The sequence below is a fragment of the Schistocerca cancellata genome, chromosome 4 (genome assembly GCF_023864275.1).
Source record: "Schistocerca cancellata isolate TAMUIC-IGC-003103 chromosome 4, iqSchCanc2.1, whole genome shotgun sequence".
In the NCBI taxonomy this organism is placed as follows: Eukaryota; Metazoa; Arthropoda; class Insecta; order Orthoptera; family Acrididae; genus Schistocerca; species Schistocerca cancellata.
Genome location: NC_064629.1, coordinates 732,539,692 through 732,555,557, shown reverse-complemented (window position 1 = coordinate 732,555,557; position 15,866 = coordinate 732,539,692). Strand labels below are relative to the sequence as shown.

Genomic DNA, 15,866 nt, shown 5'->3' with positions numbered 1-15,866 from the left:
TGGGGGAATACGGTGGGAGAGGAGCGGCAGAGTATTAGGCTCAGTGAGCAGGGGGGAAACTAGAGGATGTGTAGTATCGAGTTTACGCTTAACGTAGAATATTAGAATATGTTCAGGATGGAAGAAGAGGGAGGGGAATTTTATAAGTTGGTGGGGGATGCGAGTGGAGGAAGGTATGCTGATTCGAAAGGCTAGGCTGAGTGCATTGCGTTCGACGATCTGTAGGATGTGATAAAAGGAGGTTGGAGCAGAAAAAAATTTGTAAATTTGTGGTAAGTTCCTATGGGACCAAACTGCTGAGGTCATCGGTCCCTAGACTTTCACACTACTTAACCTAACTTAAACTCACTTACGCTAAGGACAACACACACACCATGCTAGAGGGAGGACTCGAACTTATTACGGGGGCAGCCGCGCGAACCGTGGCAAGGCGTCCTTAGACCGCTCTGCTATCCCCCGCGGCAGGGTGGAGCTGCATTCCATGCCACATTTACATAGCAGACTATTGTAAATTTGTATTGCACAATTTGTAATGGAACTTTTATAAGCCGATTTCCTTACTGACTGGACATCGTACTTTTCTTTTTGCCCTATAACATGTCTACATATTGAAATTTTTATATATGAATACTACAGACAGAACAACATGACTAGCGTATGGAAAATTGAGCAAATGTGCCTTTTTAATTGAGCTAACGTTGCAATTTAACGCCCGCCCGTTCCGTAAACAGTGTGATGTGCGAGCTAGATACAGACAGACGGCAACTGCCGCTGGAGCGCACTACGATCGTGTATATCACGTTGAGAAAAAGTACCGTATGCACAAGCCGCACCGTTACCGAGCGTTCAGCAGCACGTTGAACTCGGCACGCTCAACGTTTATTTTCGCAAGCACGGTCCGTGTGCCGGCTCCTTCAGAAACAGCTCTCCTCCATCGTGCCGGACAAATGTCCCCTTTCGTGCCTGCAGTCTCAAATAATACAATAGTCTTCAAACCAACGGATCACTCTTTTAGCTTGCAATTGCTGTTGTTATAGGCTAAGAGCTTTTATGGTCAGTGCATAGTTAGTGCGTCGTCCACCATCCACAGAACGCAGCTTCGAATCATTACATCTACTACCTTCTATTATTTCCTAACAAAAATATGGCATTTCTATGTTACGTCCTTACAGAAGTTTTTTTTATTTTCTGCCAATGTAAACTGGTATGCTTAAGTCGCCAAGTGGAGAAGTGGCAGCCTACCAATACAAGCACCCAGAGCTAAATACTCATCCGATCCTATGATTTTTTCTGTTAGTTATAGGTTCTTTCACTTCTGACAATAACTTGTGAAGTGAAAGTTTTTGACATTAAACTGTACGTACCCTTATAACTGGCCGGATAAGTCAGTTTAAAATTCGTAAAAAGGCATACCACCTCCAAAGGTCCATGGCTAGTAAAGCACTACGGCGTTCAAACCAACCATTGGCCTGAGAACAAGTATACTTTTTATTTAGTGTAAACTGAGTCGGCACCAAATACATGAGACACGAATTGGTGGATGGGCAATTAGATATCATACTATATACGAATTTTAAACTGACCTATAAGCGCAGTACCGCAGATAAGTAACCTCGTAAAATCTGTCTACAGTCCGTAGCCGGCCAGTCGGTACCGATGGATAGCTGTGCCATCCTCTGCCCCTGGTGGCATTGGGTGCGGTACGGAAGGGCGTGATTTCAGCCCACCGTTCTCCCAGCCGTTGTGTTTTCGTGACCTGGAACTCCTACTTCTCAATCAAGTAGCTTGGCAGTTCGACTCGCGACTATGAGTGCACCCCGCTCCGGTCCTCCCACCAAGAAAATCTCTGGCGCGGACCCGCGTGGCAGTCAGCCATACCGACCACTCAGCCACGGAAGCCGACACCTCAGATCAATATACACCCTTATTTCGCCAATTTTCAAGACAAGTGTAGAAGGATATTGTGTGGTCTTAGTCGTTTATTTGTGCATTCAACGAAGGAGTCACGTCAGTTTTGTACAGTACCACTCGAGAGAGCACAGTAGGTATTTCTTGACACCGGTGGACAGCAGAAGAGCTGAAGGACCTACATCTGCATCTACGTGGATATTCCGCAAATCACATTTAGGTGCCTGGCAGAGGGTTCATCCAACCACCCTCACAATAATTCTCTGTTATTCCAATCTCGTACAGCGCGCGGGAAAAACGAACACCTATATCTTTCCGTACGCACTCTGATTTCACTTATTTTATTATGGTCATCGTTTCTCCCTATGTAGGTCGGCGTCAACAAAATATTTTCGGATTCGTAGGAGAAAGCTGGTGACTGAAATTTCGTGAGAAGTTTCCGCCGCAATGAAAAACGCCCTTTTTTTTTAAATGATGTCCACCCCAAATCTTGTATTATTTCGGTGACACTCTCTTCCTTTGAACTTTCTTGATGTACTCCGTCAGTCCTATCTGGTAAGGATCTCACATCTCGCAGCAGTATTCTAAAATAGGACGAACAAGCGTAATGTGGGGAGTCTCTTTATGAGATGCTCTAAGTGTCCTGCCAATAAAACGCAGTCTTTGGTTAGCCTTCCCCACAACATTTTCTATGTGCTCCTTCCAATTTGAGTTGTTCGTAATTGTAATTTCTAGGTATTTAGTTGAATTTACGGCCTTTGATTTGACTGATTTCTCGTGTAATTGAAGTTGAACCTTTTAGTACTCATGTGGATGACCTCGCACTTTTCGTTATTTAGGGTCAATTGCCAATTTTAGCACCATAAAGATGTCTTTTCTAAATCGTTTTGCAATTTGTTTTGATCTTCTGATAGCTTCACTAGTCGATAAACGACAGCATTATCTGCAAAAAACCTAAGACGGCTGCTCAGATTGTCTCCTAAATCGTTTGTATAGATAAGGAACAGGAAAGAGCCATAACACTACCTTGGGGAACGCCAGAAATCACTTCTGTTTTACTCGATGACTTTCCGTCAGTTACTACGAACTGTGACCTCTGTGACAGGAAATTACGAATCCATTTACATAACTGAGACGATATTCCATAAGCACGCAATTTCACTACAAGCCCGTTGAGTAGTGCAGTGTCAAAAGCCTTCCAGAAATCTAGTAATGCGGAATCAGTTTAAAATCCCTTGTCGATAGCACTCAATACTTCGTGTAAGTAAAGAGTTGTGTTTCACAAGAACGATGTTTTCGAAATCCGTGTTGACTGTGTGTTAACAGACCGTTCTCTTCGAGGTAATGCATAATGTTCGAATACAATATATGTTACAAAACCCTGCCGCATATCGAAGATGTGGACCTGTAATTTAGTGGATTACTCTTACTACCTTTCTTGAATATTGATGTGATCTGTGCAACTTTCCAGTCTTTGGATACGGATCTTTCGTAGAGCGAACGGTTGTATATTATTTTTAAGTATGCAGTTATTGTATCAGCGCCGGCCGCTGTGGCCGAGCGGTTCTAGGCGCTTTAGTCCGGATCCACGCTGCTGCTACGGTCGCAGGTTCGACTCCTGCCTCGGTCATGGATGTGTGTGATGTCCTTAGGTTAGTAAGGTTTAAGTAGTTCTACATCTAGGGGACTAATGATCTCAGATGTTAGCCGCGCGGGATTAGCCGAGCGGTCTAGGGCGCTGCAGACATGGACTGTGCGGCTGGTCGCGGCGGAGGTTCGAGTCCTCCCTCGGGCATGGGCATGGGTGTGTGTGTGTGTGTGTGTGTGTGTGTATGTGTGTGTGTGTGTGTGTGTTTGTCCTTAGGATAATTTAGGTTAAGTAGTGTGTAAGGTTAGGGACTGATGACCTGAGCAGTTAAGTCCCATAAGATTTCACACACCTTTGTACATTTTTGAACCTCAGATGTTAAGTCCCATAGTGCTTAGAGCCATTTGAACCATTTTATTGTATCAGCTAACAATACCTCCATTAACAGTTAATTAGTTCAAAAATTATCACTTCGCGCACTCAAAGTATGATCTTTTTATTGCGCAACTAAAAGGTCTTTAATGTGGCGGCTATTGCTACATCAATTGATTACAGTCACTGAAGAAAATTAACAATAATATCACTTATCTTGTATTTGCAATCCAACGACTCTCTCGCTCTGGCTTTGGCTCGTAATTAAAAATGTTGTCTAGGTGGCATGACTGTCGCTGTTGGTGCGAAAGGCACTCGGATGTTAACTACGCCGACTTGAAGAACTTACGAAGACAATCTTTCAGGATCAATTTGATGATTTATGTTTTTCATTGCAATGTGATTCATACTTTTTTAAACAATGGTCACTTGAAAATAATTCTTGACACTCACTTTTCACATTTATTAAACTTTTTATACTTTCGCATGTTCAAAACATTACATCATACAATTTCGCAGCCGTTACTGCTCTTAATAAAACCCACAACATTTTTCATTGTGCACAACTCAGACTCATCTTTTCATTTCCAACACAAGGTTAAGATTGTTCACAATCAACAGAAAAACGTGACTACTCTGTACGCTTCCGCGCCAAAAGTCACAGGCCAGCATCAAAGATAACAATAAGTACAAAGATATTCACACTAGATATTATATCGATTTCAACATCTCAAAATATCGACGTACATACATATAAAAATGAAACCAAATTTGAAAAGAGTGAAAAACGTGAGACATTACGTAGAAAAATATTCATTAATCTACGCTATCGAAAAATAGGGTTGGCGGGTGGTAATGGTTTCGCAAATAAAGAACCATTACACAGCATACTCTGAAAGGAACCTAACTGGTATACAGTCTGGGCCGGGAGACTTGCCTTTGTTAAGTGATTTAAGTTGCTGCACTACTCCGAGGATATCTATTTCTACGTTACTCCGTTTGCTGCTGTTCTTGATTCGAATTCTGGAATATTTACTTCGTCTTCTTTGGTGAAGGTATTTCGGAAAGCTGTGTTTAGTAACTGTGCTTTGGCAGCACTGTCGCCGATAGTATTTGCATTGCATACTCACCAGAGCTGGAGGCGTATGTAGAGGCAGAAGCAGCGGGGCTGGAGTACGCGATGACCGTGGCGAGCAGCAGCACCACGAGCCGCCACGCGCTCATGGCTCGCTCCAGCCCTGCAACAGCACGCCTTCTCCTTACTACAGCTCCGTTACACACATGTTTATTTGTGCACTGTACGTTTTATATCGCCGACAAAAAAAGTGCAGTATTCAGGAGGGGACGAGGAAACGTAATGAAATTCACCGGATGGGAGGGTACTTGATATTCCTTCAGTAAATATAAAATCGAGTCAGATTTACAAAGATCTTGGCAGTATGAGCTCACTTATCAGTATGACACTGCGCCCCCTCTAGCCTGGATGCATGCACTGATTCGGTTAGGAAGGGGTCATAATGTGTTCTATCAAATGTTCAAATGTGTGTGAAATCTTACGGGACTTAACTGCTATGGTCATCAATCCCTAAGTTTACACACTACTTAACCTAAATTGTCCTAAGGACAAACATACACACCCATGCCCGAGGGAGGACTCGAACCTCCACCGGGACCAGCCGCACAGTCCATGACTGCAGCGCCCAAGACCGCTCGGCTAATCCCGCGCGGCCGTGTTCTATCCTCTCTTGAGGCAATCTGGCCCACAACTGTTTTAGCTGGCGGTTGATATTCAAGATACCGGCACTAGGAGCGAGTTGACATCCGAGATGATCTCACACATATTCTGCTGGGGACAGATCTGGGGACCTTGATGGCCACAGAGTACCTCAACATCACGCAGACATTTCGTAGAAGCAGGTGCCGTGTGTGGACGAACAAAAAACAAAGAAGACAACACGAACATTGTCCTATTGAAAAATAGCACCACAGTACTGTCGTATGTGAGGTATCACATGTGGACGCAAAATGTCCATGATATACCATTATGCTTGCTAACCGTGTGCTGTAGTCATACGCGATTGCTCCCCATGCCATGATGCCAGGAGTAACACCGCTTTGTAAGAATGGCACAGTGCGACTCATTTCATCAACGGTCCACGCCTACCTGTCACGGTACCACTCCGAACGCAGCCGTTGGTGTTGTGATTTTAACGACACCCTACTCAATGGGAACGTAATTTCCTAGTCCGGCTGCTGCTAGTCTCTGACGAATAGGGCGGGATGACACAAAGTGTTGCTAGGGGTCCGTTACTTGTTCTAATACAGCAGGCGCAGATGTGAAGAGGTTACGATGTGCTTGGTGCGTAACCGACGATCCTCCCTTGTGGTGTTCAGACGTAGCCGGCCGGAACCGTATGCCTGCCCTTACGTTTCCATGCAGTCCATTGGGCCGCAGACCCATCCGAACGCCCCACAAATCTAGATATTGCACGATTCGCCCAGCGGGCCAAATAGAAAACCCACAATGAGGTCCCTTTCAAACTCTGTCAGATGCTGATAAGGCAGTCTCATACAAGTATATGACACCTCTGTGTTCTTCACAGTTATCAGTCAGCATCTGGCGCCCTTATCCTCTAGAGACACCTTGTATCACATGTGATACATCCGTTCAAATGATGTTCCTATACAATTTGTACCATTTTTTGTAAAAGCATCGAATGTATCGTATTCGATACACTTCGCAGAACAAGCAGGCAGCCTACTCGTAGTTCTCAGAATGACCACTAGGTGTCAGGAGCAGTCATTAACAAGTGTTTTCGGACGAGTAAGCATGGCTTCAAGAAAGAAACATTACTATTGTTAATTCGTCGTTTATTTACTTCTAAAGCAGTATTAAAATATTGTTAACAGTTCCTTGACTATAATTCTATCAAAAAAAGTGGCATGAAAGACGATTTTACTTCCAAAAAATCGAATTTAGTTGATGTATCATATTTGACACATTGAGTCTCTGTGACTACATTTCATATGCCTATGACCAAATGGCGATCGGTTGCATTTTATATTGTTCATTCGTTGTTTCAACGTTATTTTATTATTTTCGTGCGCATTTCACAACTTTAATAATGGGATAGGCATTTCTAATGCTATCTATACAAATAAAACCTTCCAAACGTGATTTAAAAATGAAAATCTAAATACGTATTATTGACAGATCTATCTGATTCAGAAATAGATCAGTTTCTGCACAAGGTCTTTGACGCTAATACTGTTGAAAATCTGATGTTCAGCACCACCGAGAGAAACAAAAACAACCCAGATAGACACGAAAAGGCAGGTGATGAAGAGGAAAGTGAAGAAAGGGGAGAGAACAATGAAAAGAAGAAAAGATTAGTTCAGCCAATACCACCAATAGCCAAAAGATACAAATGTGCTTTGCACATGCCAGAAATGGGTACAAAAAAAAAAACACAGATCAAGATGCAGAGGAATGGGTTGTTCAAAACTAACAAATGCGAGATGTTCTGAATGTATGATGTTTTTGTGCTTTACTTCGGAAAGAAACTGTTTCAAAAAGTTTCATACTTCATAAGAATGTCTTGCAACAGTTTTAAAAATTTGTAAAAACTTTTTGTAATTTTTTACTTATTATATTTTTAACAATTTATGTTTCAACAAGAACATGTAATGAGACAAGTGTAACAATTTTGTGTATTTTCTAGCATGAGGATGAATGTATGTCATGCAAATAAGCAAAAATAAAGTAAAATTTATTTCTACATTGTGTGGCAGATTGTCTTGTTAGCAACCCTATGTTTTGTATATGATACATGGCATGCAGAAGGTGTAAATATAAAAAAGTTATTCCTGGATATTTTACAATCAGTCGTGCCAACCAACACATTAAAGCTTGTTTTATTTTATTCACTGTATAACTCCGACTTCAGGTCTCTAGAGGCGTGTACATGTGCGAAGTTACATTGACATTCGACCACGCCCTCTGCGTACTTAACTTTTTTTGTCAGACAATGTACGTATCTTACTTTATGGCTCTAAGACAAGAAATTACGTATAAACTTTCTAATCTAAATATGCTAAAACAGAGCATTTGAAAGCTCAGTCAGCAGTAGAAATAGCTTATCTATCGATTGGTACACAAAAACTGGCATTCGCTTGATATTTTCGTAAATGTGTTCATAACAGCTATAAGTGTGTCGTAAGTGAGAGAACAACATACGAAACAGTCATACTGTAGTGCAAGATTGCCTGAATCTCGCACATAACATAGTCAAATGATAGTGACAACTAATGAGTAGAGGCATGGATTCGATGTGAAATCTTCTCAATTAAGTCGATCACATCTCCTCAATTAAATCGATCGTTGCACTACCGTCATACCAATACGACTGGAAGAATACAGAAAAATCGTGGAAATCAGCTTTACTGTATGATTAAATGATGATGGCGTCCTCTTGGGTAAAATATTCCGGAGGTAAAATAGTCCCCCATTCGGATCTCCGGGCGGGGACTACTCAAGAGGATGTCGTTATCAGGAGAAAGAAAACTGGCGTTCTACGGATCGGAGCGTGGAATGTCAGATCCCTTAATCGGGCAGGTAGGTTAGAAAATTTAAAAAGGGAAATGGATAGGTTAAAGTTAGATATAGTGGGAATTAGTGAAGTTCGGTGGCAGGAGGAACAAGACTTCTGGTCAGGTGACTACAGGGTTATAAACACAAAGTCAAATAGGGGTAATGCAGGAGTAGGTTTAATAATGAATAGGAAAATAGGAATCCGGGTAAGCTACTACAAACAGCATAGTGAACGCATTATTGTGGCCAAGATAGATACGAAGCCCACACCTACTACAGTAGTACAAGTTTATATGCCAACTAGCTCTGCAGATGACGAAGAAATTGAAGAAATGTATGATGAAATAAAAGAAATTATTCAGATAGTGAAGGGAGACGAAAATTTAATAGTCATGGGTGGCTGGAATTCGAGTGTAGGAAAAGGGAGAGAAGGAAACGTAGTAGGTGAATATGGATTGGGGCTAAGAAATGAAAGAGGAAGCCGCCTGGTAGAATTTTGCACAGAGCACAACTTAATCATAGCTAACACTTGGTTTAAGAATCATGATAGAAGGTTGTATACGTGGAAGAACCCTGGAGATACTAAAAGGTATCAGATAGATTATATAATGGTAAGACAGAGATTTAGGAACCAGGTTTTAAATTGTAAGACATTTCCAGGGGCAGATGTGGACTCTGACCACAATTTATTGGTTATGACCTGTAGATTAAAACTGAAGAAACTGCAAAAAGGTGGGAATTTAAGGAGATGGGACCTGGATAAACTGAAAGAACCAGAGGTTGTAGAGAGTTTCAGGGAGAGCATAAGGGAACAATTGACAGGAATGGGGGAAAGAAATACAGTAGAAGAAGAATGGGTAGCTTTGAGGGATGAAGTAGTGAAGGCAGCAGAGGATCACGTAGGTAAAAAGAAGAGGGCTAGTAGAAATCCTTGGGTAACAGAAGAAATATTGAATTTAATTGATGAAAGGAGAAAATATAAAAATGCAGTAAGTGAAGCAGGCAAAAAGGAATACAAACGTCTCAAAAATGAGATCGACAGGAAGTGCAAAATGGCTAAGCGGGCATGGCTAGAGGACAAATGTAAGGATGTGGAGGCTTATCTCACTAGGGGTAAGATAGATACTGCCTACAGGAAAATTAGAGAGACCTTTGGAGATAAGAGAACCACTTGTATGAACATCAAGAGCTCATATGGAAACCCAGTTCTAAGCAAAGAAGGGAAAGCAGAAAGGTGGAAGGAGTATATAGAGGGTCTATACAAGGGCGATGCACTTAAGGACAATATTATGGAAATGGAAGAGGATGTAGATGAAGATGAAATGGGAGATACGATACTGCGTGAAGAGTTTAACAGAGCACTGAAAGACCTGAGTCGAAACAAGGCCCCCGGAGGAGACAACATTCCATTGGAACTACTGACGGCTTTGGGAGAGCCAGTCCTGACAAAACTCTGCCATCTGGTGAGCAAGATGTATGAAACAGGCGAAATACCCTCAGACTTCAAGAAGAATATAATAATTCCAATCCCAAAGAAAGCAGGTGTTGACAGATGTGAAAATTACCGAACAATCAGTTTAATAAGCCACAGCTGCAAAATACTAACACGAATTCTTTACAGACGAATGGAAAAACTAGTAGAAGCCAACCTCGGGGAAGATCAGTTTGGATTCCGTAGAAATACTGGAACACGTGAGGCAATACTGACCTTACGACTTATCTTACAAGAAAGATTAAGGAAAGGCAAACCTACGTTCCTAGCATTTGTAGACTTAGAGAAAGCTTTTGACAATGTTGACTGGAATACTCTCTTTCAAATTCTAAAGGTGTCAGGGGTAAAATACAGGGAGCGAAAGGCTATTTACAATTTGTATAGAAACCAGATGGCAGTTATAAGAGTCGAGGGGCATGAAAGAGAAGCAGTGGTTGGGAAGGGAGTAAGACAGGGTTGTAGCCTCTCCCCGATGCTATTCAATCTGTATATTGAGCAAGCAGTAAAGGAAACAAAAGAAAAATTCAGAGTAGGTCTTAAAATCCATGGAGAAGAAATAAAAACGTTGAGGTTCGCCGATGACATTGTAATTCTGTCAGAGACAGCAAAGGACTTGGAAGAGCAGTTGAACGGAATGGATAGTGTCTTGAAGGGAGGATATAAGATGAACATCAACAAAAGCAAAACGAGGATTATGGAATGTAGTCGAATTAAGTCGGGTGATGTTGAGGGTATTAGATTAGGAAATGAGACACTTAAAGTAGTAAAGGAGTTTTGCTATTTGGGGAGCAAAATAACTGATGATGGTCGAAGTAGAGAGGATATAAAATGTAGACTGGCAATGGCAAGGAAAGCGTTTCTGAAGAAGAGAAATTTGTTAACATCGAGTATAGATTTAAGTGTCAGGAAGTCATTTCTGAAAGTATTTGTATGGAGTGTAGCCATGTATGGAAGCGAAACATGGACCGTAAATAGTTTGGACAAGAAGAGAATAGAAGCTTTCGAAATGTGGTGCTACAGAAGAATGCTGAAGATTAGATGGGTAGATCACATAACTAATGAGGAAGTATTGAATAGGATTGGGGAGAAGAGAAGTTTGTGGCACAACTTGACCAGAAGAAGGGATCGGTTGGTAGGACATGTTCTGAGGCATCAAGGGATCACCAATTTAGTATTGGAGGGCAGCGTGGAGGGTAAAAATTGTAGGGGGAGACCAAGAGATGAATACACTAAGCAGATTCAGAAAGATGTAGGTTGCAGTAGGTACTGGGAGATGAAGAAGCTTGCACAGGATAGAGTAGCATGGAGAGCTGCATCAAACCAGTCTCAGGACTGAAGACCACAACAACAGCTAGATAGTCTTCAGAATCGCCTTATTTTTACATTATGTGTGACCTGTAGCTGCCAACAGAAGTCAGCTACAATTGGTGAAACATGTTTAGGGACTAAACAAAACAAAAACAGTCTTCTTGCAAGAGGGCGGACATCTTTGTGAGTGGTTTGAGATTTAGACGAACCAAAAATTGTGTTCTGACAAGATTTTTGTGGTAAGTTCCTATGGGACCGAACTGCAGAGGTCATCAGTCCCTAGGCTTACATACTACTTACTCTAACTTAAACTAACTTACGCTAAGGACAACACACACACGCATGCCCGAGGGAGGACTCAAGCCTCCGACGGTCTGACAAGGAGGGCCCTCTTTAATTCATCGCTATTTTCTGTAAGCACGGGAACAAAGCTTAAAATTCCATTATGGATACTGTTGGCTTCAGATCATCAAATCAGTTAGCAAACATCCGATAAATTCGAAAATTTCTCTCGTGACGATGTATAAACAATGAAATGGATCAGCAGTTTTTATCGTGTATCGTGAGTACATGGTACTCTGCCCAAGCACTACATGAGGGTGCTTTAAAAAACCTGATTTACGTTAGGAAGTATCCTGAATCGAGCCGTGGTCCTATCTTTGTGTTACAGGTTTATATGATGCTCAAACCACGTCAGATGCACGACAGTAGATAATAGTAACGAGGTCCCGGCTTTACGTGTGATAGTGCAAGTGCAATTTCCTTTTTTCGTTGTATTTAAAATTTTAAACAGGTTAATACGCGATTTACTCCCTCGTGTAAAGTGAAAGTTAGAGCACTGCGGCAGCAAACTGTATTTGAAGAACAGAGAAGCAGCGCTGGATTTCCAGAAACGAATACAGCGATCGTCTCGCAAACAATACACACTGTTGCTCGAAACAAGCCTCCTCATATACGGCCAGGAAACGGTATACTTAAAACTTTCAGCCAACATAAACAAAGTAAAGAACTGTTTTGTCCGAATGACATCCGATAAAACCAGAGAAAATTAACTCTTTGGCCCCCATAGTAATCCAAACGAAAGTTAGATGAGAAGACACCAGCAGCTGATGAACGGTAAATGATCAGAGAGACAGACACAAAGAAATGATTATCCCATACTAGCAGTGGCTGTCGAGTAAAGATTGATATAAAATGAAACGAATCATTTCAGGGTTTTTGGGATGTTAGACTATAAGAGAAAACAAAACAAACCAAAATAGATATGGAAAATGTGGATGTTAGACTATAAGAGAAAACAAAACATAACAAAATTGATATGAACAAATGTGCCTGATATTAGTTTCTTTAGACCGCTGTTCCGTTACGCATCTATTATGTGGAGAAAACGCGCTGATGTTCTACATTAGGCATTCTAGAATCTCTTATCTTGTCATTGTAATCTTTATATGTGCATAGCTCGAGCATGTGGATTATCCTTGAATGAAGACAATTGAAATTACGACACTGTCTTGACTTTTAACAAATTTAGCGTACTTGTGCTGTTCAAGTGTTAGCTGATGACACTAATTACAAATTAGGGGTATTCTGCCTGCTCTATTCAGTTCTATGGATCATTTTTACCTCTTGTACACATGCACTCGTGGTTCCCTGCGGCCATTTGGTTGTACCTAAAACTGAGGACTGCTAAAGAGCTATGTCCCCTAAATGGGCATCTATTTTTCCTCAAAGTACACAATAAGAGATATCGTGGTGCAAGTGATAAAAAGACTTGTGGGAGTAGGCCAAGATTGTACTTAAAAGGTAGGGAAGAGTGTTGTACATGGATGTTTCTTCCTCGTTTCAATCTAATGACTGATCTTAGAATAACATGAAGGAATGCACACTAGAAACCACCATAAACAGTTCCCGGCATTTTCTACATTTTTGTCGCTGGGAGACATCAGACAGCGTTTTGTGCAACCTTTGTAAATATTACGAGTTCTACATAAGTGCTGCACAATACACTTTAAGGAATGAAAAAAAAAACACGCACCAAGAAGTAATTACCCGAATGGGGACAGAAAGTGATAAATGTGACTTACATCTACGGGAAAACAAATGATTACAATTTCAGAAAAATGGATGATTTATTCAAGAGAAAGAGCTTCACAAATAGAGCAAGTCAATAACGCGATGGTCCACCAATGGCCCTTGGGCAAGCAATTATTCGGCTTGGCATTGATTGACACAGTTCTTGAATGTTCTCCTGAGGGATATAGTTTCAAATTGTGTCCAGTTGGAGTGTTAGATCGTCAAAATACCAAGCTGGTTGGAGGGCCCACCCGTAATGATCCAAACATTCTCAACTGGGGAGAGACCCGACAATTTTGCTACCAAGTTATGGTTGACAAGCGTGAGACAAGCAGTAGAAACTCTCTCTGTGTGCAGGTGGGCATTATCATGCTGAAATGTAAGCCAAGGTTGGCTTGCCATGAAGGGCAACAAAAAGGCGAGTAGAATATCGTCGACGTACCGCTGTGCTGTAAAAGTGCCGCGAATGACAAGCAAAGGGGTCCCGCTATGAATGGCATCTCTGACCATAATTCGTGGTTGTCAGTCCGTATGACGGGCGACGCTCAGGTTGATATCCCACCGCTGTCGAGGGCGTCTTCAGACATGTCTCGGCCTGGAATCTCATTGAATAGACCAGAACTGTCTCCATAGATCAGTCTCGCTACGAATTGAACCCCAACGGCCAGTGAACACGCATCAAAGACACCTTGGACACTGGTGGTTACCAACCTGAGTATAGTCCATCATATGTTCCGACAACCAGCAATTATGGTCTGTGGTGGCATTTCTTTTCATAACGGGACCCCTTTGTTGTCATCTGCGGCACCCTTACAGCACAGTGGGCCGTCGACGATATTCTTCATCCCATTTCCCTGCCCGTCAAGCCACCCTGGGCTTACATTTCATTTCATGGCGAAGGCTTCTGCTGCTTAACTTCACGCTTGACAAACTATCTTGGCAGCAAGGCAGCCAGATCTCTCCCCAACTGAGAATTTTTGGAGCATTATGGGCACAGCCCTCCAAACATCACGGGCTTTCGGCATTATAAACCGAAAATTGGAACGATATCCCTCAGGAGGACATCTAACAGCTCTTATCAATTAATACCTAGCCAAATAACTGTTTGCATAATGGCCAGAGGTGGGCCATCACGTTATTGACTTACTCAATTCGTGATGCTCTTTCTCCTGGGTAAATCATCCAGTTTTTCTGAAATTATAATAATTTGTTTGCTTTTACATGTACATCACATCTACCGGTTTCTGTGCCATTCGGATAATTCCTTCATGATGGGTCTTCCTTTTTGGCATAGAGTGTATACTAAAGTTATTTGGAGGATATCGTTAATTTTTCAGTTAGAGACTTTCATGATGAGTAAAAATATGTGTATTATTAAAAGTTGTTACATAACACAAAGATGGTTAAGTTATGCTTTGTGGGCCATGCACCATCTTGTACCTTCAAACCAAAGAGATTCTACTGCCATGGAAAATGAGTATTAGGGCAAGGGGGGTATCAGTGCATTTTGTTAGTGTGGCTTGCATACATTCAGGGGCAAGCATAAATTCAGGGAAAACTTGATTGATTTATGACACTCTACCCTCCCCTTAATCTACTGTCCCACTCAGTTGTTTGTGACTCCTGCAGGTTGATTTATGACACTCTGGGGATAAATTGTCCTTGTGAGAAACACCCCACCCCTTCACCTCCCCACTTCCTTCTCTGCCCCTCTAGAAAATCCACTCACCTATCAAGCACAACTTTGATATAATATTAATTCACTAATTAATTAAATTGGTCAATTAATTAACTCCTCCTCCTCTGGGAAATCCTGCAGGACTCAATCTGTGCTGGAGAGGAAGGACCTCATGATATGAGATTAAAGTCAGTGTCAGTTACATGGCAGAGGATATACTGTTTATTTATAAAATTCAATTTTCAGGCACTGAATCTCTTTATTTGGTGGGAAAAGCTCATATCCAGTAACTATCTGTCCCAATTATGTAATTACAGTGCTGCAGTCTTGTTGGATAATTTTCGTGTGTGTGCTCACCATGACATGCATGGATCGACTGAGCTAGTGTACAGTGCCACCACCAGAGGACATCACACCCCCTGCCCCTCGCCCACTCCCTCCCCCCTTCCAGAAAAAATTGGCAGGAAAGAAATTCACTTGGTGCTGGAGAGGAAGGTCCTCATGACACAGAATTCAAATCAGTATCAGTAATATATTGATGCATATTCTTCATTTAATCAGTCAGTGGGAGACAGGGCTCCCCCACCTGGATAGAGTTCACATCTGCACCCCCACCCCCACCTCCCATGATATAATTACTGCAAACACTGGGCAATGGAATGAAGCGCAGTACAGTAGCCACCATCTGGAGTTTCCTGCATCATATACCACCAGCGCCATTGCTCAGAGGCCAGAGATAAGTGTCGTTGTGACTGTAGCTGCAGCTGTGGGTGCATGTGTCTGCCAGAGTGCACCATGGTGGGCCTTAAGGAATGATTGAAGTGGTAGGAATTCGGGTGTTATCAATATGTCCAGT

The 15,866-nt window shown here is 41.9% G+C and overlaps 1 protein-coding gene across 1 annotated transcript in view; it reads right to left on the bottom strand.

The window, feature by feature from the left end:
- Positions 1-15,866, bottom strand: part of LOC126184522 (serine proteinase stubble) — a 229,022-nt gene that overhangs the window by 138,698 nt on the left and 74,458 nt on the right. Inside the window, exon 2 of the mRNA XM_049926922.1 lies at positions 4,999-5,106. Within this exon, the coding sequence (XP_049782879.1) occupies positions 4,999-5,092 (94 nt within the window). The 5' untranslated portion in view covers positions 5,093-5,106. The remainder of the gene's footprint in view (positions 1-4,998; positions 5,107-15,866) is intronic.